This window comes from Monomorium pharaonis, chromosome 5, assembly GCF_013373865.1.
Source record: "Monomorium pharaonis isolate MP-MQ-018 chromosome 5, ASM1337386v2, whole genome shotgun sequence".
In the NCBI taxonomy this organism is placed as follows: Eukaryota; Metazoa; Arthropoda; class Insecta; order Hymenoptera; family Formicidae; genus Monomorium; species Monomorium pharaonis.
In genome coordinates, this window is record NC_050471.1 from 7,405,353 (window position 1) to 7,431,554 (window position 26,202).

Here is a 26,202-nt window from a genome sequence, read left to right on the forward strand (position 1 = left end):
TTTTTTAATTTTGATTAAAATATTTTTATAGCGCATTTAATCTTGTGCATATGTTTTTAATAATTAATGTACAATTCTGAATTCTTTAATTAGTGTATATTTTTAATTGCTCAATTGCTACGCTTATTGACTTGCAGAACTATCCTCTAATAGACCACTGCTATGACGTAGTTATAGTAGGAGCAGGAGGCGCAGGACTAAGGGCGGCCTTTGGTCTTGGTAAAAAGGGATACCGTGTGGCAGTAATAACAAAACTATTCCCAACTAGATCACATACCGTAGCTGCCCAGGGTGGCATAAACGCCGCATTTGCCGAAGAGAAGAAGGACGATTGGCTGTATCACATGTACGATACAGTGAAAGGATCTGACTGGTTGGGTGATCAGGATGCTATTCATCTACTCACGAGGGAAGCACCTCGAGCAGTCTACGAACTTGAAAATTACGGTAAATCCAATAAATTACGAAGATTATCTTGAGAATATGTAATATTCTATATGTTTTGATTTATAACATTATTATATTTATGGTTAAATTACGTATACGTTAATAATATTTTATTATCTACAAATATATATTTTTTTTAATGCAAGATTTGTGTTAAATAAAAATTAAAATAAAGTAAAAAATCGTAGGCTGTCCATTTAGTCGTACGGAAGACGGTAAGATCTATCAGCGTGCTTTCGGTGGCCAGTCGTTGCAATTTGGCAAGGGCGGACAGGCTAAGCGAACCTGCGCCGTCGCCGATCGAACCGGCCACGCGTTGCTTCACACCCTCTACGGACAGAGTCTTCGCTACGACGTGCATTACTTCATCGAGTATTTCGCCCTCGATTTGCTTATGCACGGCCGATGCTGCAAAGGGATTCTAGCCTGGGAATTGGAGACTGGACTTCTGCATCGATTCAGGGCTCATCACACAGTGAGAAAAGACTACAAGATCATATATTACTTTATTTACACCTTGTTTGTTTAATTTATAAGAAGAATATATTGAATTATTTATTAATATAATTACGTTTCTTTTTTGTTTTCTGATGCAGCTAAATGGCCACTTATTTTTAACGATACTAAGGCAATAAATTGATACCGATGTTAATATCAACTACCAATTCGCAGGTGGTTGCAACGGGTGGTGCCGAAAGATGTTACTTCTCCTGCACCGCGGCGCACGCCTGCACCGGCGACGGCATGGCGATCGCATGTCGGGCAGGACTGCCGTTGCAGGACATGGAATTCATTCAGTTTCATCCGACCGGTATTTTCAGATTTGCCTTCACATCCCGCCGACGACTTTATTCTCCCTTATTTGACTCTCTTGACTTGACCGACCGGTCCCTTTCCCGTACCGCAGGTATTTACGGCAGCGGCATACTCATAACCGAGGGCAGCCGGGGAGAAGGCGGCAAACTCGTCAATTCCGCAGGGGAGTTCTTCATGGAGAAGTACGCGCCCGTGGCTAAGGATCTAGCTTCCCGCGACGTTGTGTCGAGAGCTATGACTGTCGAAATACTCGAAGGAAGGTTGGTGCAATCCTTCGTAACTCTAATTAATTTTATAATAGCGGTCCTTCTCTTTCTCTGCCAAAAGCCATGAGATACTTGATTTATAAATATGGAAAGAAGGATGAAGATTATGTAAGAAAGAAAAATTTCTTCAATCGTGCAGATTTTTTATTTAGAGATAACTGAATAAGTTGTATAATATATAGTACTTATATTTAATCACATAAGCAAGAAATAACTGAGAGAGATTGGACCTCTATTTCTTATAAATCTCTCTGACTATCCATCATCTCAATTTTCTGAAAATTGGAATACACCATTAGTTATGCTGAAGAAGTTACACGATGTAAGAACATGTCAGTGGTCTTTTTTTCCAGGAGAAATACATTGCTTTGCGTTATTTCTTGCAGGGGCGTCGGGAAGAAGAAGGATCACATTTATCTGCAACTGAATCATCTGCCGGCCGAACTGATACGGGATAAGCTGCCCGGGATCTCGCATCTTGCCTGGGTGTTCGCCGGAGTAGATGTGACGAAGCAACCGATCCCGGTGATTCCCACGGTGCATTACAACATGGGCGGCATACCCACGAATTGGCGTGCACAGGTAAGAAACGCAATATAATTACGCATACTCATTTTCATGATTAATTCTATTATCCTTAATTGACCGGTATCAGAGATGCGCAACTAACCATATCTAATCATTATAAATAGATTCTAAAGATTGCCAGTCTAATCGTCATTTTAATCATTATTTTTTATCTATTATGTACAATATTTTAATTTAAATGTTTATATGTCGAGTATATTTTATAAAATGAAGATTTTATAATTATATTTTTTATAATAATAATATTATTTTAATCATATTATAAATCCAATAAACGCATTACATTATATAATCGTATTATTATTACTCTAAGGCGTTTAATAGTTTTATTGACAAAAGTAAGTGCGCGGCACTCGATTATTATTCGTACAGATCAAGTAAATCTATTTTCACGGATAACTGAGATTTATGGTTACTGCTGTTCACGGTTATTTGATACCGTGACTGTATCTTTTTTACATAAGTAACACCTTCACAGGTATTAACGCGAGAAAATGAGGAGGACAGACCGATCGAAGGCCTTTGGGCAGCCGGCGAGACCGCATGTGCGTCCGTTCACGGTGCTAATCGCCTGGGCGCTAATAGTCTTCTGGAAATTGTGGTCTTCGGCAAAACCATCGCCGACCAGATAGATTGTATCGCCAGGCCTGGCGAACGTCACGGGGCGTTATCGTCAGTAAGGAAAAAGAATTACGCGGGATGCCTCAGAAACGCTCCTCATCTTCTTTTTATCGTCGTGAATTTAATGGGACAATATAAATTATTGCAAATTACCATTCTCATAATTCTTCGATATTATGTTTCAAATCATTTCGCTGATATATGTTAGGATTATTTGACAAAGAATCTTTTTTCCATAATTAAATTTTTCCATAATTATATTTTACCAACTACTTTATACATACAATTTTTATTGTTTATGTTTGTAATTAATTTTTCCAATTAATTTTTAAAGTTTGTATTTATTCTTTAATTTTTAAAGTTTCTTTTCATAAATAACGGCGCGGTCAATTTGATACTACAAATGTTTCGGACCCCATGTTGTTTCCTTGAAGTTGTATATTGAAGTCGCAGAAGAACTTGCGCGCCTAATTGGCGCAAGGAAGATTCGCGTTTTACGAATCACGAATTAGCATATAAATGCATGCCGTCAAAGAGCGATTTGGATGCAGGACATCGGCGAGCAGTCGATTTGTCGCTTCGATGCAACCCGTTATGCGAAAGGCTGCGTTCCCATTGCCGAGCTGCGGGACGAGATGCAACGTACGATGCAGAGATACTGCGGGGTATTCAGAACTTGTGATATTCTGCAACGGGCATGCAGAGAGATGTCCCGTCTCTATACCTGCGATCTGCCAGATTTATGCGTAAGCTCGATCGACGCTCATCATTAATTTTTAAATTACTTAGCAGTAAAATTTGGAAACTCTTAAAACAAAAAATGCAATTAAATGAAATACGCTGCAGGGCTGGCAGAAGTCGCTGGAAATGCTTGCAATTTTCTCGTGAAAAGTTAAAATGTTTCGAGAAAAGGAAACCGCAGACAACTTTTTAAACACACATTTTAAAGAGCAAAGCTACAACTTCGAACGTGTTTTAAGTTTTTCGTGTGATATTCTGTTAAATTATATAAAATCGAAAGATTTTTTTTTCACATTTTTCAGTACTGAATCAGCAATACTTCGTTATGATTGCACGAATAATTGCACCGCTATATTACATTACCGGTCGGTGGCGTAACGCGTCGTTGCATAAGATGATAATATATGTGAAACGCTTTATCTAGACCCCAGACGCACATGTGGATCTGCTTCTGAATGTTTTTTTTAGGTGCAAGATCAGTCCCTCATTTGGAACACCGAGCTCGTCGAGGCCTTGGAGCTGCAAAACATGATGCTGGTTTGCATGAATACCGTATACGCGGCCGAAAATCGAAAGGAATCTAGAGGCTCGCACGCCAGGGAAGATTTCAAGGTTCAAATGTAGAAATTGTTTTTACGTTATAAAAAATTAGAACATTAAATCTGTATAGATAATTAACGCAAACAGGTAATAATCCCGCGTGCGATTTTTCGAGTCTGTAAACGTAATCTTAATTGCGGATTCTTCGACCGGCTGAAATCGAGTTATGAATGCTCATTTTGTTTCTAGGACAGAGTTGACGAGTATGACTACACGAAACCGCTCGACGGACAAAAGAAACGACCTTATCCGGAACACTGGCGTAAACATACGCTTACGTGGGCTCAGGAGGACGGAACGGTTAGTAAAATGTTCAAAAAAATTAATGAAAACATTCTCACGGAAGTCAATAAAACACATACGGTATATCATTGATAAAATACCAAGCTATTTGGAAATTATAAATTAAAATACGCTTAACCTTTACGCTACCGACAGTTTTTCATTAAAATAATGTTTTGTTTATCCAAAACTTTTTCCATTTAAATAACATACACGTTATGTAAAATTTCGAACTTTGTTCAGAGCCAGGAAAGTGGCTTTCCCGGCAGCCTAAAGGTTAAAAAGCGCTTTTTTTTCATTACAATAGATAACGAAATATAATTACTAATAAGTATGAGCGATACTTATACATGAAAAAAAATCGACACAAATCTCTAGTTTAATTGTAAAAAAAAAAAAACATTTAATTCATCGCATTTTGTTAGAGATATAGAATGGTATATTTCAAGCTGAGACTCCTTCTCGATTATTACTTACTATCGCGAAAGATTGCGATTTTTAATGCGCGACGCGCGCACTGTTTACAGATTTTCATCTCTTATCGGCCTGTTATCGACACGACTCTAGACGAAACCGAGGCCCAGCATGTGCCCCCTGCAGTTCGCGCGTATTGATCCAAGAAATGAGTAATCGTCGAATAATTGAAACGAAATGGAAACGGTGCGATTATGAAACTTAATCGGCTATCGCGTCATCGCTATTCCCACGCTTGAAGTCAGTTGCGCGAAATTCGAAAGCTGGGTAATTAAAAAAATCAGAAAGATCGCATCAAGAAAACTGGTTGTTTTCTTAAATATTACGTTCTTTTCGGATATGTTGCGTACAAAGTCGCTTCGCACGTCAGTTATGGACGTTCACTGATAAAAAATAATTAATGCCAATTAGTTTGCAACGTGGAAAAGTGGCGTCGCGTTTCTTAATGAATTTTAGAAAAACGTTTGCTCGCCGAAGGCTGTGATAAAGAATTAATTATGTAATGGTGATGCAACTTCGTAATCGACTCCATTTCTTTTGTTTTTATATGAAGGAGACATCGATCATGGTTCAGCGCGTTTTAGCAATGTCACTATATCCGCAATTTTGTTTTGTAAGAGATAAATCATTATACCTTCTGATAACACGACATCGCGCTGATAAGTCCTCAATAAATTTTTTATAGGGGATACAAATGCTTGCAAATTATTTTATTTATTTCAGTACATTAAATATATACAAGCCTATAAATTAAAAAAATACGTCTCCGTATGTTCCATATTCTAGCCGCAAATTCTCTAAATTAATGCTTTTAAAATGTTACAATTTTTGCTGTGTAAAAAAACAAAGAATAATAGTTTTATTTATAAAATAAAATATCGGACTTACTTAAAAATTATATTATAACATGCATTTTATTTAGTAGTAACTAATGCAAAAAACGGACAATGTAGATAAATAAATTAAGCGTTCGGCGCGATAAGAATACCGTTCGAGCAATTTTTCTGACATCGAAAAAATTGTTGCAACTTCCACGTGTACACCTTTATATCCATAATAAAATCCATGTTATATACGTATACTCTTATCGCGTCACGTTACGCCTCCGCGTTTGAATTATACCGGGTGGCGTGGAATAGAAATTGATACTAATCGTTCTCCGCTTCATTTAGTTACTTTAGTTAGTTCAAAGAAACAACGCTTCATTCACGTTTGCCAGATTTTTCTTCTTGCCCCCTTTTTTCATAAAAAGGAATGCAGTTAAAAGACAAACAAATCTATTATATAAAGTTTTTAGAGTTAATTTTGTATTTAACAATAAGATATTTTAGTTGTAATAAGGCCTACTTAATTTATTTACTTTAAAAAAATATTTATATACATTGAGTGTTTTTTTCCCAATATCTTCATAAATATAATTGGTGTATATTTTAATATAAATAGAGTTTTTAAAAAATAAAGTTAATTAAAAGCTTTATTTGTGCAATATATGTTTTAAAAACATTAACATGGTCAAAGTTTGTTCATATCGATTATATACAACATTAATAAATGCAACATATTTGTGCGAAAGCGTTACATATTATTATATTATTATAATAACATGGCAAACATAATTTTGTGTGATTTTTATTAATATATTAACACGTTTTCTTGTCAGCTTATTTTATTGTTTACTAGACCTAAAACGAAGCTAGAATGTTAAAAAAAATCATATCTTTACAAGCACATTTGTTACGGATTTAAATATTTAAAAATATACAATAAATCTCTCAAATAGAGAGAAATTATAGCTCCCTCCTAACTTCACGTTGCTGCTTTACCACGCGTGCGTGGGATTGAAAGTGAGGTTACGTGTGCGCGCGCGCGGACACGTGTAATATCTTCATTTTCTAATACACATTGAAATCGTGACGATCGAGAATAGAAAATGCTTCAGATCGGATTCTCGGCTCTCAAAATTGCGTGGTATATTTTCGACACACGCACATTTCGCAGAAAGCGAATCCGAAACACACGCTTGTGTGCGGAATGACGTTTCGTCGGGCGCGTTGGCAGCACTGTGCGCGCGCAGCGTTCCGGCGACGCTCGGCGTCTCAGTCGGTGTCGAGCCGCCGAGTTGAGCGGATCTCGAAGCCGAGCCGATAATACCTTGAGGGTTTGGTCGCGTGTTACGTACGCGCGGGGTCTGTCTGTCTGTCTGTCGCGAGGGCATACCGGGGGACAGAGTAGCCGAGCACACAGAGGCACAGATCGACGGCTAGGATGAGTGGGTTGCTGCTGAAGCTGTCGGCGTCGTTGCTGTCGAGGAGCAGCCCGCCCGGGGCGGCGACGCTGGTGAGAACTCGCGCTCCACGAAATTCGAACAATAGTAGGAGGCTGGGGATTCTCACCCCGCGGGACGAGACGGGACGGGACGCCGCCGATCGGCCGCGTCCCTCCCTCGCGGGGAGGAAGCGAGGACGATCGGCGGCCGCGAGGGGGTCGTCCTCCCCGGGAGTTACCCCGGGAGACTCGAACCCCGAACTCTCGGAACCCGAGAGCGTAGTTCTCTCTCGGCCACGCGCACCTGGCCTAGAAAACTCAGTGGCGTCGCGCCATCTTAAAGGAAGAGGAAAAAAAAAAGGGAATCTAACCGTGAGAGCCGATCCACGTCGGATCCGGACTCGTTCGTCGGCGCGCGGGTCAGGGTAACGTCTCGCGAATCTTCTTCCGGCTCTTATGTAATTTTTTATTCGCCGTCGCGACGGGTGGTGAGGTGCACGCGAGAACGGCCGATCAATTACGTAAGGTGCGCGCCGCGAGGCCACTGCGACGAAGAAATGCGCGCGTTTGCACTCCGCCACGTCCCCTCGCGTATCTCTCTTTCGACCCGAGGGGATGCTCTCACCCTCGCTCGAGAGAGAGAGAGAGAGACTCGGTGGTCCCTCCTTGCCGCGGGGTGAGAAGAACCGGATCTCCGGATACCTCTCCATATGCTCGGCCGCGTCGGCCGACGACAGGGGCTGCTAGACGCCGTCTAACGGTGCCTCGATAGCTACATAGAGCTACGTCGAGCCGAGAGCTACACTTTTACGTTGACGTCGACTAATTTGAGCGAGGTATCGATACTTGCCAGATTATCAGATTCGAAAGAACGGCGGGGAAACGGGGTTTTGGCGGTCGCGCCTTTGACACGAAAGACGTTTAGTGTCCACTGTTGCACCACGACAAAATAAAAAGTAATCGAGATAAAAAGAATCGGATATATTATATGCACGGCCTCGGATTTGTATCAAGGATTTTCAGCAGTCGTTAATTGGAGTTCAAAATTAGATTTCAAGTATTATAGTTTTTCAACGAAGATCCAGACAACACGCACGTCATGAAGATCCTCTCTCTCTCTTTCTCTCTCTCTCTCATTGCGTTTTCACGCACGTACGTCTTTACGACGTTTCGTCGACGTGTGCGTGTTGTCCGAGGACGCAGCTACATACGCGATATGAAAAATCTGATAGCAGCGAGATAATGAAAACGGGAGGCGCGCACCTGGCGAAAATTCGCAGAATTTCCTCGATTGATAATGAGAATTTATTTTCGCGTCTTCTTCGTTTTTTTGGAGGGTTTTATTTTCGACGCTCTCGAGAGAGATTTCACGTGCCAAATTTTAATCGCGTACGAAATACTTACGAAATAAGGCCGAGCGAGGTTTCTTATCAAAGATTCTTATCGTCTGGTAGCGAATTATATGCATCGTCGTCGAGAGCGTTTTATTAAAAAGATAATGAAGTTTACAACTGGGAATATATCGCCGGAATTACCGACGTGCCTCCGCGATATCTCTCTTTTAACGGTTGAAATCACACCGACACGGATCTGCCTGAATTTCCAGACAAATATTTGACGAAGCTACCTTCTTTAAACCCCGACACGAGATCGAGTGTTAGAACAAATCAGTCGGATTAGTTTCATATATTTTGGGGAGCAGAATTCAACGTATCAAGGCGATGTTAAATTATTATTTTTTTTTGCTTCTGGGAGAACGTCGAAAATGTTTATTGTTATCACCGCGCTGTATCTTAGGATCAAATGGAAATGGTGTTCTTCGTCTTATCTTTAAATACGAGTACACTATAGATTGACGATAAGCCACAGAAAATTATAATTTTCCACAAATATCTCGAGCGCAACTTAGCAAAATTCCGAGTGTGGAGTTTCTGCTGTCGGTTAGGTTGGGGAGGGGGAGAGGGTAACTAAAAAAACTGTAATAATTTTTATATAAAATAGGGCCTTTAATTTGTTGAGAAATAAAATTCCTTGATTTATCAAACCAACGAATGACATATAAGTGTTAGAATCTCAAATCTAAAGAGATTTGATTTGAACTTGTTTTGCACTAATACTATGTCATTCGTTGGTTTGATAAATCAAGGAATTTGATTTTTCAACAAATTAGTCCCATTTTATAAAAATTTGTTACAGTTTTTTTGGCTATCCCATTCATATAATGTTACAATTCATAGGCGGTAGCTCTCGTCACAATTCATAAATAATTTTGGAACAAATTGTTTAAATTCCGAGCGTGGAATTTCCACACTCAGATTAATCTCTGAGTGTGGAATTCTCCACACACTCTATATGTAAGTTGCCATGCTCGAGCGTGTTGACGTACTTATCACTTTTAATTATTTTGCCACGCGTTTACACGGCAAATCGAAAAGACTCGTTACGCAATCTACACTTCTCTTTCAACGATAGTACTAATTAACCAATAGTTACGAGCAATTGTCTATAAAGACACGTTAAATTACTCCGCAGGAATGTTAGGAAAATGTGCATATTATGTCAGCTTCCCGTGAAGTGCATTGCGAAAGCATTCAGTGTTACAAGTATTTAATAGCCGCTCGCTCATCTAATGCCTATCTTTGAATGTTGATTTCATCATGATGATTCTTTTATATTCTAAAAGAAATGGAGTATTTTTGTTGTGCGGCAGAAAACGTTTTGTAATATTGTACAATTGGTCGTGAACGCATACGGATCAAATAATATAAGAAATAATATAAGAAATAATATAAAAATGTTTAACTGTGTACTAGGCAATTATATTTGATTATAATATGTAGCCTATAAAGAAATGATATGAGAATTTACGCTTTATGTATACCTGAGGACGCTTGTCTCACAAATAGAACATCGAATTGAATACACACGCGTACGTACGTATAGACACGCAATCGCAAATATTTGTGACTCATAAATAACGACGTGGCTACGTAACGTCTTACCTAATAATCTGCTCTAAAACCCTAAAGGAAGTTGATTAGTAGCTTCCTCGGCGAGCCGCGTGTTAAGAGTCTGCAAAAGCAGGAAGCTATAAACTATCGTTTTTCCAGAAAGATATTATCATTAACACGTTATTATATTTTACAACATGTAATGTTTTCAAACATGTAGTTCTTAATGTTGTACACAACGTTATTATGAAAAATACTTGAGTGGAATGTTAACAATAATATTTCTACACTGTAATTTTACTATTTAGGAATATTAGGATTACAACAATTCAAAAACATTGATAAAATGTCATATTATAATGTTCATAAAATCCACATAAAATCAACGTTTTAAAAGATTGATTAATCCTCTTTGCTTCTTGGATTCTCTCTTATTCCTTCTGGTACACCGGTATACACTCTAAATTCTGTTTCGATAAAATTCGAATTTTACATTACGTCGAAACAGATTTTTCATCTCACCTCTTTGAGTTTTACATCACAAAGTTTTACGGAAGAGAAGTGGAAGTTTCACAGTCAGCGATCGAGTTAATTGGGAAGCGCGCGCTCAGTCGTAATCTTCGAAGCTCTGCGGTTCGCTTGGTATGCTCCGTTTCTTCTCTTCCGTTTTGCAGAACAAGCTGGGACTGCCTCTGCTCGGCAACCGCAGGCTCCACCATACACCGGACCGAGCGGCCAAGATCTCCGACGAGATCTCCAAGCAGTACCCATTGGTGGACCACACGTTTGACGCGGTCGTGGTGGGAGCCGGCGGTGCCGGTCTACGCGCGGCCTACGGCCTCGTGGCCGAGGGCTTCAAGACCGCGGTGGTCACCAAGCTGTTCCCGACGAGGTCGCACACGGTCGCCGCCCAGGGCGGCATCAACGCCGCCCTGGGTAACATGGAGGACGACAACTGGCAGTGGCACATGTACGACACCGTCAAAGGCTCGGATTGGCTGGGCGACCAGGATGCCATTCACTACATGACCCGCGAGGCACCGAAGGCCGTCATCGAGCTGGAGAACTGCGGCATGCCCTTCAGCCGTACCACGGACGGTGAGTGAGAACGGAGATAAAACAGATAGACCAGTTGTTTCATATCATGTACCTGCAATACAAACAGGATTAGGTAGTAACTAGCTTAAAGTTAATAACTTTTTATTTAGTTAATTTGAAACTTTGACTAGTCATTTTTTAAAGACAATTAAAATGTATCTATGTACACGTATCTATGTCAAAGAAGAAAAATCGAGAATTCTTTGTTGCTTTACATAAACTTAATTTACAAATAAAATTTTAAATTTATAATCTAAATTGTTTTATTATTTAGAAGAGATGATTTTTTAAAAAAATTATGAGCCTAATTTATAAAAATAATGCTTTTTAAAATTCTAACTTATTTTTAACGCAACTTGTAGTTTAAACAATTTTAACTTACTTTGAATGTAAAATATATATTACATATCTCTCCAGCATCTGCGATAATTAGAGATCGAGTGTAAAGATTCACAAATAAATATTATACAAAGATAGAGTTGAAAAAACTGAAAGAATAGCTAAAGGAAACTTGATAATAAACCTGTTTTAGAAGATCTTTTACTTTATTCGAATTTCAAAACGACACAACCAAGGACTAATCAATCAAGACACGTAATCGAAGTAAATTGTTTCGTGCACGTATTTCGTGACACTCTTGCTGTCGATTTAATTAATTAATAAATTGTCGTCTAAGAACTCAAATCCGAAACGTCCTCGCTGGTCATAGTCGCGCCTGTTCCCGATGTCGCGGAATCTGACTCCGCGTCGGAATCGCCCTTTCTACTCCTGGAATGTCTTCTTCCTTTTCTTTCCTGAAACGTAAACGATCATACAATTGTGGTAAAAGAAAAAAATTATATAATTAATAAAACTATCAAGCTCTATCTAATTTGGCATTTCTTTAATGACATATAAATGTTAAATGTATACAGTAAACTTTTTTTCTATGAGTTATTGATAATTAATCGATTTTAATCTTGGTAACAAGATTTAAGGAAATGCATAGAAAAATTGTAGGATGTCAATTTCGTGCAAAAAATGTGAGAAGTGCGTAGATGACGAACCTCTCGTTCTTTCCTCTTTTGAATATCTCTTTGATTTTCGGGCTTTTTCGAGGAGTCGCTGGTGTTCGGCTTGTTCTGCTGTGCGACTTTGTTATGTTGCGACTGTTGCTGCGCTAACTTGGCCGCTTCTACATAGGGCATCTTCTCCGCGGACGACATTTGTCGCCACTCTTGTCCTCCAAGGCGAAACAGATCTTTGCTCTTTACCTTATTATAATTCTGCGATTCGACAGTACCATTTATATGACGCTCACACATATTGTCCCCATCGTTTTTGCGTTACCTGCCTAAAGTCTTGCATAAAGTTCAGAAAGGCATTTGCGCTTCTCCACTGCTTCCTTCGCGTAGGCTTGCTTGATCTTGATCTCGACCTTGATCGCGAGCGAGATGGCCTTCTGCCATGCTGCCTGGAGTCTGTTCTGTCGAAACGATGCATCGTGCAATTATTACAAATGAGAAATAACAATTGTTATTTCTCAATGACAAACAAATCACATGTAATTATGCGAACGACACGCGTGCATTTTCAACAGTTCTGTAACTCTTCACGACAGTGTCAATATCGTTACGTTGTCGTTGCGCACATATTACATATGACAAAAAAGTTGCGCAACCACAATATAAAGATACCGAACTGTCGTTAAGAGTTACAGAATAGGCCTCATTCCGTACACGTAATAAGTTGCGCACGTATTTTTATATATGAAATTATATGCGCAACATGTTTTCGAACCGACAACTATTAGTAACCGTGTACGGAATAGCGGCCCAGGCGAATCTCATTTCTTTTCAATCGCAATATGTTAAAATAGATCCGGTTTATGTGGGCCAGCAATCTGGAGGTATTGTTATTTGTCACGTATCACATGTCATATATTACATATGTCTCAACTTATTAATTACAGATCGGTTGTGTTTACGTAACTCACTCGTCTCGCGTGCGTTTACGACCGGAGGAGGGTCTCGGTATCTGTTGGTACTGATTATCAGAACTTCTGTCTTGTTGCCCCGCGGTGCCATCCTCTTCTACGCCTCCCGTCACCTCGTTATTTTCTTCTCTTTTACTGTCGTCCTCCATGATTTTACAGTGACCTCAAAAAAAGGTGTATTTGTTCGGTCAATATTCACGCAAACGCATCAATGCATTCTTACTCGTGGATAAGAAGGAGTTGAATGTAGGAAGCAAGAATTTGTCCCCCGCAATCGAAAAAATAAAACGCGAATTTTTCAAAACACCCTGGAAATAACAAATGTTATTGCTCGGTTGCCAGGCAATTGAAGATTGTCGCCTATCATTAGACTTGAATGTTGCAATTACTTGTTTTTAATATATTCGTTATTACTTTGTTTCACATTTTTAATTCTCAATAATTCTTGAGAATTTAAATAATGAAATAAAAAGTTACGGACCACAACGAATGTTTAGAGGATATTCTTAAAATTCCACACGTCTATTACATTAATTTATCATGAATAAGTCTAGCCTTGATAAGCGCCTTTGTCAAGACCTATCATTTATATCTTAACACCTTCAATGCTATGAACATAAACACATTTAACTTTGAAAGCTATTTTATCAACAATCATATTTCTTGTCTCTTTTGTTAACTATTACTTATCTCGCCAATTTCGATAAAACAGTGCACGAAGACGCAAAAAACAAGAAACAGGAAATAAAGTGCACATTGCAGATTAACTTTAAGAGCAAACAATACTAATAAACGAAAATTAAGGAACATTAAAGACAGATAAAGTTCTGTCCGCAAAATTTATTTATTTAAAAGTATTCAGTATTGAAAAAGACAAATCCTTACATACAAATCTTATGCTTTACATTTAAATAATCTCTAAAGATTTAGAATGAAAATAATTTACAGTAGTATCATTATAATTTTGATAAAAGTAACTAAATATTTTTCATTGCGTAATAATTAATTAAACACCATCTTTGTCCAGGCAAAATCTATCAACGTGCCTTCGGAGGTCAATCCCTCAAGTTTGGCAAGGGCGGCCAGGCTCATCGATGCTGTTGCGTAGCCGACAGAACTGGTCACTCGTTGTTGCATACACTTTATGGTCAGTCGCTGAGCTACGATTGCAATTACTTCGTCGAGTATTTCGCTCTCGATTTGTTGATGGAGGACGGCGAGTGTCGCGGGGTGATCGCGATCTGTCTGGAAGATGGAACGCTGCATCGCTTCCACGCTAAGAACACGGTACTCGCCACCGGTGGCTACGGACGCGCCTACTTCTCCTGCACATCCGCGCATACCTGTACCGGGGATGGCACTGCCATGGTCTCCAGGGCCAATCTGCCTAATCAAGACCTGGAGTTTGTGCAATTTCATCCTACAGGTACATTCTTAAGAATATTTTTATTTTACAATACCACCTAAAAGCTTATCAAAATTAAAAAACTGCAAGTTTAAAAAGAAGCTATTGCGGCAATCAACGACGAAAAATTTTGGTTGTAATATTCGTCTTGAAAACAATTGCAAAGGAAAAAAAAAATAAAAAATTTACCTTAATGCAGCGAAAACGACCCTATTTTGCTGCAATTTTAGATAGGTAACTTTTAAACGAGTAAAAAGGGTCCAAATTAGCTTTTATACCAATACTTTTTATAGTTTTATTAGTAAGTAAAAATTTTTATTTAATTTGTAACGTTACTTTCTTATCAAATTTGTAAACAAGTACTTCAAAATGCGAATTTGCATAAGAATTAAAAGTAAGCAAAAAATCAAATAACCTTTAAACAAATAAAAGAATTATGTTCAAATTTTACACAGATACTAAAATGTAAAATTAGAACAATTTATGAAATTAAAAAATTTTTTTAATATTTTGAGATGTGACACACTTTAACCACTCTTAATATCTAATATCTCGATATCAGATTACCCATGTAATATAACAGATGTCTATAAATAAATTTGAGATATGCTGATAATTTTTATAAATTAATAAGAACTTCAATATAGAAACTTTGGAGTACTTCTTAATGAAATGAATTTTCAGTGTTCAAGTACGATTATTTTTGACATTGAATTTTAAACTAATTCCTTACATAAATCAGTAAACATTCATTTCAGGTATCTATGGTGCCGGATGTCTGATCACGGAAGGCAGCCGCGGCGAAGGAGGTTATCTGGTAAATAGCGAGGGAGAAAGGTTCATGGAGCGTTATGCGCCGGTAGCAAAGGATTTGGCATCGCGCGACGTAGTGTCTAGATCTATGACAATGGAAATTAGAGAGGGCAGGTGAGTCATCGACTGGTAAAGACACGTCTTTTGTCGCGTCTTCGTAAATATTCGTGGTAAATATAGTTCCTTTTCTTTGCTTAGAGGCGTTGGACCAGAAAAGGATCATATTTACTTGCAACTACATCATCTGCCACCTGAACAATTAGCCGCTCGACTGCCAGGAATTTCAGAAACAGCGATGATATTTGCTGGTGTCGATGTAACTCGAGAACCTATTCCAGTCATACCCACTGTCCATTACAATATGGGTATGTGATTTAACTGAAGTGTTGAAAGACTGTAAATGGTTCTAATGAATATTAACTTTAATGACTTTTGATTAATAAAAAAAAATACTTTTTATTCTGAATATTAAAGTTAATATTTTTTTATTAAGAAATATTTATGCACAAATTATATATAGCAAATTACGCTAATAATTAATAAAATATATAACTGTCATATAACTAGATAAAACTAGATTATGTTTATATATATTATGCAACAGTTATATCTGTGTTTGTTGGGCTTATATGCAATCAATATGCTAATAAATGATATATTTAATTTGTCTTTGCAGGAGGTGTACCAACGAATTACAAAGGTCAAGTATTAACCAGGGAAAATAATCAGGACAAAGTAGTGCCCGGCTTATACGCATGTGGCGAGGCAGGTTGCGCGTCCGTTCATGGAGCTAATCGACTGGGTGCCAACTCTTTATTGGATTTAGTCGTATTCGGACGTGCTTGCGCTAAAACTATTGCCCAAGAGAACAAACCTGGCGAGGCAATCGGGCCCCTAAAACCTGTAAGTTTATCTTATTTTAGATAGCAAGAAAGTTTTCGAAAAATTAAATAAGATATAGTTAATTGTATTTTTTTTTAACAATAGTTTTTGATATATAAAGAATTAGTTAATTATTTTGTTGAAGTTTTTGAAATTATCTTGTTATAATATTTTGAGTTGTAAATTTTGGGACACTTAGTATTTATATACTAAAATTTATATTTTACATTTTATTTTTATTGGAAGACAAATAATACGTAATGTATGGATAACATTTTGTTTGTATGTTTTAGAACGCGGGTGAAGAGACCGTAGCTAATTTAGACTGGGTCAGAAACGCCAACGGTTCCATTTCTACTGCAGAATTGAGGCTGACTATGCAAAAGACCATGCAAACGCACGCAGCGGTCTTCAGGGACGCTAACAGCTTAAAAGAAGGTAAAAAAGACTGTTCATGTTTTTCTCGCACACAATTGCGCGTCGAATTTAAAAACGTGTAACACATTATGTGAAAAACATATTTTTTTTCACAGGCTGTCAAAAGATGACCGACCTTTACAAAAAACTGGACGAGCTAAAAGTTTCAGACAAGTCTTTAATATGGAACTCCGATTTAATAGAGACGCTCGAGTTACAAAATCTCATGATCAATGCGATGCAGACCATTATTGCGGCGGAGAATAGAAAAGAGAGTCGTGGTGCACACGCTCGCGAGGATTATAAACAGAGAATCGATGAATTAGATTATAGTAAATCGATTGAAACCCAGCAACCGAAACCGCTCGATCAACATTGGAGGAAGCACACGTTATCGAAGATCAATCTGAGAACAGGAGAGGTACTTTTCATTTCAATCTACAGATAGTAGTGAGATTGCTATCCAACAATTATTGTATTAATGAATGTTTTTTTCCGTTTTTTTTTATATTTGTAATTTCCGTTTAATATTTATATTAGTAGATTTTTATTATTCTCTATTTTAATACTTATCGATAATTTATCTATTTCGCAATTTGTAATCCCATTTCATTTATTTAAGGTATCTCTCGACTATAGACCGGTAATCGACGTTACGCTCAATCAAGAGGAATGCGCAACGGTTCCGCCAGCGATTCGTTCCTACTAGGCTAATTCTACAAAGGGACAATATTAAAATCCATCGTCCTAGGACTTTCATCAATCGCCACCGAATTTCGGTCTCAGCGCAATTCTCGATCGCAGCCTAATATTAAGCATTATTTAGATCAATTACCTAGCGCAAAAGAAACATCACCTCGCGCTAGAACTATTATTGCGCAGCAAACCTGTTAATTAATTTATTTCACACACATATACATATACACACGAATTTCATTATGCACCAAAGTTGATTCTTGTCACTCGCTTGCGCCGCGAGTCGCGCGAGCAAGATTAATGGTCCTTGTAGGATGCCAGTGCTGAGATTATTGTCCTCTCGTCTACATGAGGGAGTATGCACGATCTCGCTCAGCGGAATCGGTACTCAATTCAACAAGTAATAGTCGAAAAAATAGAGCTATTCGCGGTATGTAACAGGAGGTCCATAAAACATGGATCTTCTCAGGAAATGCGTTTTCTCTCCTGTAATATAGTACAATGTATCTGATTACATGTTTTCATTGCGCTCAGGTCACAGTACGACGTACAGTGATAAAATTTCGCGTGCAGTGATAAAGAAATATCAACGAAAAACTCAATTAAAGGTCATTTTACTTGATCTTTCGTTTATAAATTTATGTGTAAGACTTCCAAACTTTTCAAGAGGTCATCAAGAACTTCGCTGATAGTACATTTGTTTTTTGAACTAATATTTCATAATTATTCATCTTTTATGCACTTTTTTTGTATATTTGTGAAATTAAAAATTATAAAATCTTTAGATTGTAAATTTAAATGTAAAAAATTTAGTAATATTTTTATTTAAAAATAAAGCGTTGATATTTAAAATTATTGCTATACGCGATAGTATTTTTATGCTGTATTGCTGGACTTCAATACGATTGTATTCTTGATATCAATTTGATGCTCATTGTAGCTATTTATATATATTTTTACCATTGTGAAGAATTGTTTCAAAGATTTATTTTTAAATACTTAGGGTGTAATCCTATTAAAAAATCGATAATAAAATAAGTTAATATTGATTATAATTGACATGCTCTGCATAAGTTCTTATGTTTTTGCTTGAAAAGTATCAAAGTATAATTGGCATATCTATAGATATTATTTACGCACAAATGCAATTATAAACATATTTAAAATTTATTTAACAGTATCTTTATTCTCGTATTTTTTCATTGCGGCTGTTTACTTAAATATTGTACAAGACAACATAGAAGCGATATTAATGTTTGTTTTTATAGAATCTGTTACATATAGAACTGTAAAAATTATATTTATTTTAAAAAATGCTCTTAACAAGAGACTTTTTTATTATCAAAATAATTTATGGAAATAATTATTTTATTTTGTCAAGTTTGGTATTATTACAACAAATATTAGATAAATGCAAAAAAGGACAACACGAAGTTAAACGAGTATTACAATCATAATTACATGTGTGTATTTAAATTTTATGGATTAAAACTTTTATGTTGTCTTTCAACGTCGTACTGATATTATGTACTTTATAGAACGTGAGTTAAATGAAATATTAGAACGCGGCACAGAGACATACAAAATACTATAGGCTCGATTTGTAAAAAAGATTGTGTGAGCGTGTTATTTAGCTATGGTGGAAATGTACATAAATCGCGAAAATGTCAATAAAGCGTTGATACACCTTTTATCTGACGGAATTAAATAGTTTATTGAGTGGATTATTTATTGGTCATAAACAATGTATCTGACGCTGGATTACAAAATAATCTTGCTTGAGATGCTTTGAATTAAATAATTCTGCCACGAAAAAGAAATTCAAAAGCCGAGTTGATTTTTCTTTAGTATAAAGAAAATAAATATAAAATAATATGCGGATATAAATTAAATAAATCGGTTCACATTTCCCTTTCGAGGAATTATCTTGAATCATAAAAGGATATGTACATATATAAAGAAAAAGGATATTAACAAAGTCACGGTGGATTTTTTGCAAGTATTTATTAAACCCATACTTTTGCAGTATTCGTCATAAATAAGAAGTTCGCAGATTAAATAAAAACTACTACCGAGAACTTTTTCTAAAGCATTAAACTAAAGCTCACCGCGAGCTAATACTCCAGACAATTTTTACACATTACGATTTTAATTTAATAAATGAGAATGTATTTTGATGAGCATGTATACTCGCACTCGTAATATATGTAGTATATACGCTACCGAGGAAAGTCAGTAAACGTCCGAAAACATCCTTTTGTTCCTACATGCATCTCGCTAATAAAGGTTTCGGCACGCGGGACTCTTATAAAACAATAATAAAAATCCGAAAAAGTTGTTGGCACGACGTAAATGCTTTCCAAAATGACTCGACACAAAAAATTCTGCGAGCGCCATAGTAACAATAATCAAATGTAAGAACACATTTCATAGTATAAGTTATGTGAATACATTTAAATAATTCTACATTCCACTAAGATATTTAAAATAAAAATATTATTTGCTTTACATAATTAAAGAATTGTATAACTTTGATTTTGATTCTCAAGTTTTTTTTTGTAATGAGATCTTTGTTTTTGGGCATTCGTGGTTCTCTTTGTGTCGAGTACAATTGTTAAACCGCGCGTCCTCACGTACTTGGGGTCGAGCTGCTCTTCCAACCACCACTTGGCAGAAAAAGCTCGACAGAAAAGCGGATGATTTAAAGCGAGCAAGACGTATCTTTGTCAAGAAACGCTATAAATACAACCGACTCTTTTTAAACTTTCATAGACCCAAGGAAATTTGTATAATTTTCACTACGAATGGATATGAGTGTATTTCTGTTAAAATTTTCTTTCTCGTCGTACCAATTTTAATGTACAATAACGCTTCGAACGATGAACCTTCTTAATTACTATTTATGGAAATAATTCTTGAATTTGTAATACACCAATTGCCGGATCCTTAGGACTATGACGATTGAATCGCGTCATGTTAACACTAAATCCTCGCTAGAGGCAAAAATTTGACTAAACCTTTATCGTATACAGTCAGCAAGCTCGAATTATTTCGCCAATGATACAGTTGTGACAATTAAAAGCGAGGGATATCGAATAATTATTTATCTACGAAATTGATACGTCGTGCTCTCGGACGAAAGACCCCTTAATGGACTTCTCGCCGTCAGATTGCTCGATCGATTAATTGTCGCCTAATAATTATCCTAGAATTCGCGTAATGCAAATTCGCGCTCATCACGCGCCAGAGAGGCCGAGATGTAACATCCGTTACGTAAAAAAGTAAATTTAAAGATTTGGCTACTCTTGCATGTTGTGTTGTAGGGACGACTCAAAAATTTAAACTATCATCATTAAAAGTTTTCCGAAGTTGTGACATTTGCTACGTCATGTAAATGTCTAGCGCTTCGGAAAAATATGGCAATTTTGATCGATACAAAACATTAAAAATATTTATAAATAATCAATTCGTGGTTAAAAAAATTGAATTTTTTTAAGCAAATAAATCGGTCGTTTTCAAACGCTTTGAATCGATAAATTAAAATTCTTTCAGAAAAGATGTGTTATTTGTAAAAAAACATGTATCTACAAAGATCGCTTTTATATGATTATTAATTATGTGGTAAGGATATCATTATATCACACACAATATAAAAATATTTAGTATACTTTCGTAAAAAAAAAGAACTTTTTAGATTACTTTAATTTGAGAGTTATGGACTTATAGTTTTCTAAATTGACCGATTCATATGCATGATGCGAAAAATATATCGAAAAATTCAATTGTTATATATATATGAGCGATAAATAATTCTAAACAAATAAGTTGATTAAACTAAATGGTATAAAAATATTTCTGAAACACGACTACCAAAGTTATTCTGCGCGAAGACATTGGCTGTTGTAGTTTCGAAATATAATTTATGCGCGAATCAGTTTAAAGGCAAAATGCTCCGTTCGTATCCACATAAACTGTGTGATCGTTTGAGATTACACTCTCTTAGTTTTTTCTCGCGTAAAATAATTTAAGTTTCGCAATTTTATACACTCGAATTTTATATACAGACCGAGGAAAGATTTTTACAGAATAAATTGAGAAAGGGAAATTGGAAGTGTGTACTTTCGATTCATTCTTGCTTTTTTGTGATTCTTTCTGTATTATAAATTTCCACTCTAAATTTAACAAATCTAAAATCGAAAAATATTCCAAAGAACAATCAAATCTATTTCGTGAATACGTCGATGTATTCTCGAACATAGAGATTCTTCTTTGGCAAGTTATCTATTTATCAACTTTGCAAAGCTATTTTTGTAACAATAATTCAATTTTATATCAGCAGCAAAAAAATTATTTGAAAAGACCAACTTCTGCTTCCTAACAGAAATTGTAAGTATAATTTTAATTCTTTGATCAGAAATCGAAGAAGGAATCGAAATAAATTTCACGACACAGTGAATTGGCGTAAAAGCTTTCGAAAGTAAATTAGCGTTCGTATTAATATGAGTAGTATTAAAAACTTAATTCACTGCAACGTAGTCAATTGCTTAGTACAACGTAGTAATTCTTCGTAGAATTCGGACGTCGATCGCGTAGCTTTGTACTTTCGCCTGAAAGACGATAATGAATACAACGTAGGTGGTCCTGATGTCAAGGGACCAGCTAGGTACGGCTTTGTATCTGCGGGGAAGAAGCCTCAAGGGTTCGAAACAGGTCCTTCTTTCCCTTGTCAGCCGTCCTCCTCAGGAACATAATGCTATCATCCACGGTCCACATTCACACACACGCACGCGTTTCTCTTTCTCTCTTGGGTCTCGCACACGATGGTGATGGGTGACGTTAGATGGATGGTGATGGATTTAAGTCTTGTGCATATTTTTCGGTGCTCTGGTCAGCGCCGTTCACGAGGTGGCCCGCAGTTTCTCCAACGCGGGTACCAGTGATTCCTCCAGAGAAGGTCCGCAGCTCAGACCGCATTCACCGATCCATCTCGCCTTACCACTCGCATGGGACTGCAACAAGAGAACAGGTGTGTACCTCGTAAGTTAAGTTACAAATTTGTTTTTTTTTAATTTTCAGATCAAAATTAGGGAAGTTTTACGCGATTTTGTAAAAATGCTAAAGTCTCTCAATTATCGCTGAATCATCACTAATAATAGAGTTAATACTGCGAAATATTTACATTTTTGCCTTTCAATTAGTCAACAAAAATAAAATGAATATCCCTCGCAAAGAAAAAATGAACGATGAAGACAAGTGATAAATTTAATCGACGATTTAATGAGAAAAGTCGGCGAAAATTAATGTCACGTTAGAATTGATCGATTCTTCTAAAAAGAAGAGAAAGAGAGAGAAAAAGGGTGAATATTTACCATGGTGAGGTCGCGCTTCCACGCGGTGTGGCAACGTCCGTCACAGAGCGGGCATGGCCGTTGCAGGGAGTAGCCGCCGCACTCGCTGCAGTCCAAAGAGACGTGTTCCTCGCTCCACGACACCCCGCATCTGTGCAAAGAACAAGATAACGATAATGAATCGCTCGTCGTCACGAATTACACACACATATGTATATATATACACACACACACACACACATACGCGCGCGATTATGCTAATAATAGAGGCGCGACACGGAAATCGCGCGACGCGATTTGCCCGCGAAGGAGCGATCTGCAAAACTATAGGCAGCTTTCAGGATCCGGTTTAACAATTCGATCGATTCATCCGGTTTGCGCAAGGTTGATATACATTGCAAAATTGTAACAGCAAAAATAATCGACAGGTAACACCGAGGAATTTACGCGGAATTACGACGAACTAGGTTGACGTGCAGAGTAAAGAATTCTATCGTGAATAAAGGTCTCGCGCAGAAACTGGAGAGTAGGTAACGGGAACGGGAATTTTTTTTCCTACGCCTCGAATGTTTTTTTGATCGAGTTTGAGTCTCACCGCGCGTGAATATTTCACGGGAAATGCCGCGCATTGCACCGAGGCCGCACATGCCCCACGATGTAGGGCATCGATTTACCGGAATATCCGCGCGTCCACCGTCCGGATATACAAACGCTAGGGCGTGCTCTAGCCCTACTAGCCGCGTTTCCCTCGCATTCCGGCGACCGTGTCCAAAACCGTCCCGAAATTTCGATCGTTTTTGGCTTCGACGTCTCACGCGAGCCAAGGAGCGTGCAATAATAATCTTCATTAAGAGAGGGACATTTCGCCTCCCGAATTGACTTGGGGGAGAATTAAACGCGGCGCGACGACGAATTGAAGTCACCAGATCGTACCGGATTCCATTGTCCGGCACATCACTCGATAACGTGAGGTTGCGTAATCCCTCGATCAACTCCCACGGTCCGCGGTGTAGTCTGGGAATTCGCACAATATAAAATCTCGACTTACGTGAAGCAGGAGTTGAGCTGGGCGCGCAGCTCCTCGATCGTGAGGATTGTATCCTGGTACTGCGGATGCGAGCCCTGCAGACCGTCGTCCACGCTCCCGCACAGGCTATGATGCGACAACGAGATGTTGCTCCTGCAAATCGAAAACGATGATCCATGTAGTCTAGCCAATCTTACCAGTCGGCAATGTTCGTTGATGCTCGGCGCACAATTCATAAGAATATGTACATTTAAAATTTACTTATAAAGTAATATGAGACATCAAGATCCGCAGCTGGCGCTTCTTTATACTTGTCCGTGTGATTTATATTTAAAAGTAGTTCTAGTTTAAATTATTAATAATAATTATTATTAATATTCATTGAGCTCGAACAAATCCTATTAAAAGTTTCTTCCATGGTTTTTTCCCTAGCTTTGCGTATACACGTGGCAACGTAAGCAAAATCAAGCTCAAAGCAATCGTTTCATAATCAAGACGTTATTGGTCTATTTAATTCAGCGGAGAAGCTCTTAGTGCAAAGTTTTCGTTGCGTAATGCCGACCATGCCGACCTCAATCTTTCTCTCCTTCTCTCTCTCTCTCTTTCTCTCTCTCGAGGATTCGGTACCCTTCATCGTCGAGGAGAGGAGAGGAGAACGTGAGGGGGCAAAGGTTCTCGTCTGGCAAACTTAAATATCCGCGGGACACGTGATTCCCGGCGATGCGATTTGTCGGGGAAATCGCGTGGCTAAAATTCGCGGGCGGTTCGCCGCCTTGAACCTGAGCCGGCTGAAGAGAGAGAGAGAGGCCCGCCCCGCGATTAGCTCGAATGAGCGTGCGCGCCTGATAATCAGGAAGGAAAAAAAGCCCCGCGTTCGTCGTTCACGTGACGGCAACGTGAACGCACGCGTGATGAGCCCACGACGACGCGCGGTCGTCCGCGCGGCTATGCAGGCGTAGGTTGCACAGGTAGAACGGAGGGGGATTTGGGAACAAAGGCCGCGGAAACGAAGGCTTTCCCGAAAGGTCGTAAATCGCGAGGCGAAGATCGTGCCTGTCCGCTCTGCGTCACGCCGATTATGTAACTCCTTAATTAAACGGCGGCGACTCGAAGAGACGTGTGTTTTGTCCTTTCTCGCGCATGTACGTAATATAGTGTTTTTTAAGTAAAGGTATCGCCGTACTCATCGGCGCGTTTCAGAACGGGAAAAAAAAACCACGTTGTGATTCTTGCCGCGATATTACCGTCGAGACGTAACGATGACCGTGGAATAATTGGAGTGCACTGCGATTATGGGGAGTATTTGAAATTACGGCTGAAACAGCCGCGCGATTCGATTTAATCGACGAATTTAATTAAGAGCCGCCGGTAATTTATTGCGATTCTCTGCACGCGCGTGAAGGTTTTAAATTTTTTCCGTACCGATAAAACGCGAGGGTATAAATCCGCGAGTCGAATCGATAAACACTTCGTTCAGTTTAGTTTAGTTGCAGCTCTCCGAGTTTTGAAATTGCAATTCCCTTTCGATTATCAACGTTCGGGAAATGATTCCGATTTGGTTTACGTAAGCGGTAAACGGTTCGATGTTTCCCGATTGGCGTTTCCGGTGGGGTTTCCGCAGGACGTTGCGTAGGAAGTCGAGTTTACACGGCGTGTTTCGACGGAAATGAGAAACGAGAAGTTGCGGTCGCGCCCCCGCGTTTAAAATTGCACCGCTCGTGTCTAGCGTTAATCAGCCGCGACGAAATTAATTACGAAACCGGTTAGGCGATGAGCGAAGCCTCCGGGGAGATGTTCATCATTTGCTATTCATTAAGCAATGTTTTCACACGTATTTCCACACATTTCCATGCTTAAGATAAATTTTGCAAGATAACGAGCCCCGCCTCTAATCGTCTATTATATTTAGTCTGAAACGCCGCACGTGTACTCCATTTTTCTCATAGAGCAAGGCCATACAGTTTATCGGAAAAAAAAATGCAGCGAAGGTTAGAACATGTCATTAAACATTAAACGATCTGAAATTTCGTATCGCCTACTTTTCCGCGACGGGAAAACCTGCTTAATATCGACTACGCATTCCGCAGCAGGAAAAATCGTTTGTGCGAGTCGAACAGATATTTGCAATTATAAATTGCGGTTGTCCGATGCGGTTCGATCCAATCCGAGGTTCGCGAAAGGATTAGATTGACGATGATTTTACTCACCCGTGGCGGGAAAGGCTCTCGGTCGTGGCTGGTTGCACGGAAGTGACCGACATGTTGCACTGATAAGTGGATACTGAAACAAATAAATGAGAAAATTATTTATAATCGATCATTTATAATCTCATGAGTTATAATCATAGATGAGTTAAAAAAAAGAGCACATTCGTAACAAACGAAATAAAAGTTTTACACATTTTCAGAATTTACAAAATACTTCACTCAACTTCACATCTCGTTTTAAAAGAAATTTAATTAAAACCTCGAATTATATTTAAATCTATTT

At 38.2% G+C, this 26,202-nt stretch overlaps 4 protein-coding genes across 5 annotated transcripts in view; 2 read left to right on the forward strand and 2 right to left on the reverse strand.

Moving 5' to 3' along the window:
- Positions 1–100: 100 nt before the first annotated feature.
- On the forward strand, positions 101–5,526 carry LOC105833671 (succinate dehydrogenase [ubiquinone] flavoprotein subunit, mitochondrial). The gene is made up of 10 exons (XM_012675576.3): positions 101–447; positions 636–922; positions 1,120–1,258; positions 1,355–1,523; positions 1,916–2,111; positions 2,596–2,793; positions 3,290–3,484; positions 3,948–4,091; positions 4,269–4,379; positions 4,889–5,526. The coding sequence occupies exons 1-10, from the start codon at positions 345–347 to the stop codon at positions 4,973–4,975; spliced, it is 1,629 nt and encodes a 542-aa protein (XP_012531030.2). The 5' UTR covers positions 101–344; the 3' UTR covers positions 4,976–5,526.
- Positions 5,527–6,504: 978 nt separating this feature from the next.
- LOC105833676 (succinate dehydrogenase [ubiquinone] flavoprotein subunit, mitochondrial) lies at positions 6,505–19,045 on the forward strand. The gene is made up of 9 exons (XM_012675594.3): positions 6,505–7,172; positions 10,726–11,149; positions 14,152–14,550; positions 15,288–15,456; positions 15,541–15,707; positions 16,019–16,245; positions 16,518–16,662; positions 16,758–17,062; positions 17,264–19,045. Exons 1-9 carry the CDS (start codon positions 7,101–7,103, stop codon positions 17,348–17,350), a joined length of 1,995 nt encoding a protein of 664 aa, XP_012531048.1. The 5' UTR covers positions 6,505–7,100; the 3' UTR covers positions 17,351–19,045.
- LOC105833677 (HMG1/2-like protein) lies at positions 11,461–13,108 on the reverse strand. The gene is made up of 3 exons (XM_028192758.2): positions 12,479–13,108; positions 12,196–12,414; positions 11,461–11,943 (listed from the first exon to the last, which is right to left on the reverse strand). Exons 1-3 carry the CDS (start codon positions 12,629–12,631, stop codon positions 11,821–11,823), a joined length of 495 nt encoding a protein of 164 aa, XP_028048559.1. The 5' UTR covers positions 12,632–13,108; the 3' UTR covers positions 11,461–11,820.
- Positions 19,046–19,326: 281 nt separating the features above from the next.
- The window catches only part of LOC105833678 (protein pinocchio), a 45,073-nt gene continuing 38,197 nt past the window's right edge, over positions 19,327–26,202 (reverse strand). For both annotated transcript variants that reach the window (XM_012675597.3, XM_012675596.3), the window contains exons 3-6: positions 25,920–25,992; positions 23,734–23,865; positions 22,707–22,836; positions 19,327–22,346 (exon numbers count right to left, since the gene is read on the reverse strand). In XM_012675597.3, coding sequence (XP_012531051.1) covers positions 22,236–22,346; positions 22,707–22,836; positions 23,734–23,865; positions 25,920–25,992 — 446 coding nt within the window. In that variant the 3' untranslated portion in view covers positions 19,327–22,235. The remainder of the gene's footprint in view (positions 22,347–22,706; positions 22,837–23,733; positions 23,866–25,919; positions 25,993–26,202) is intronic.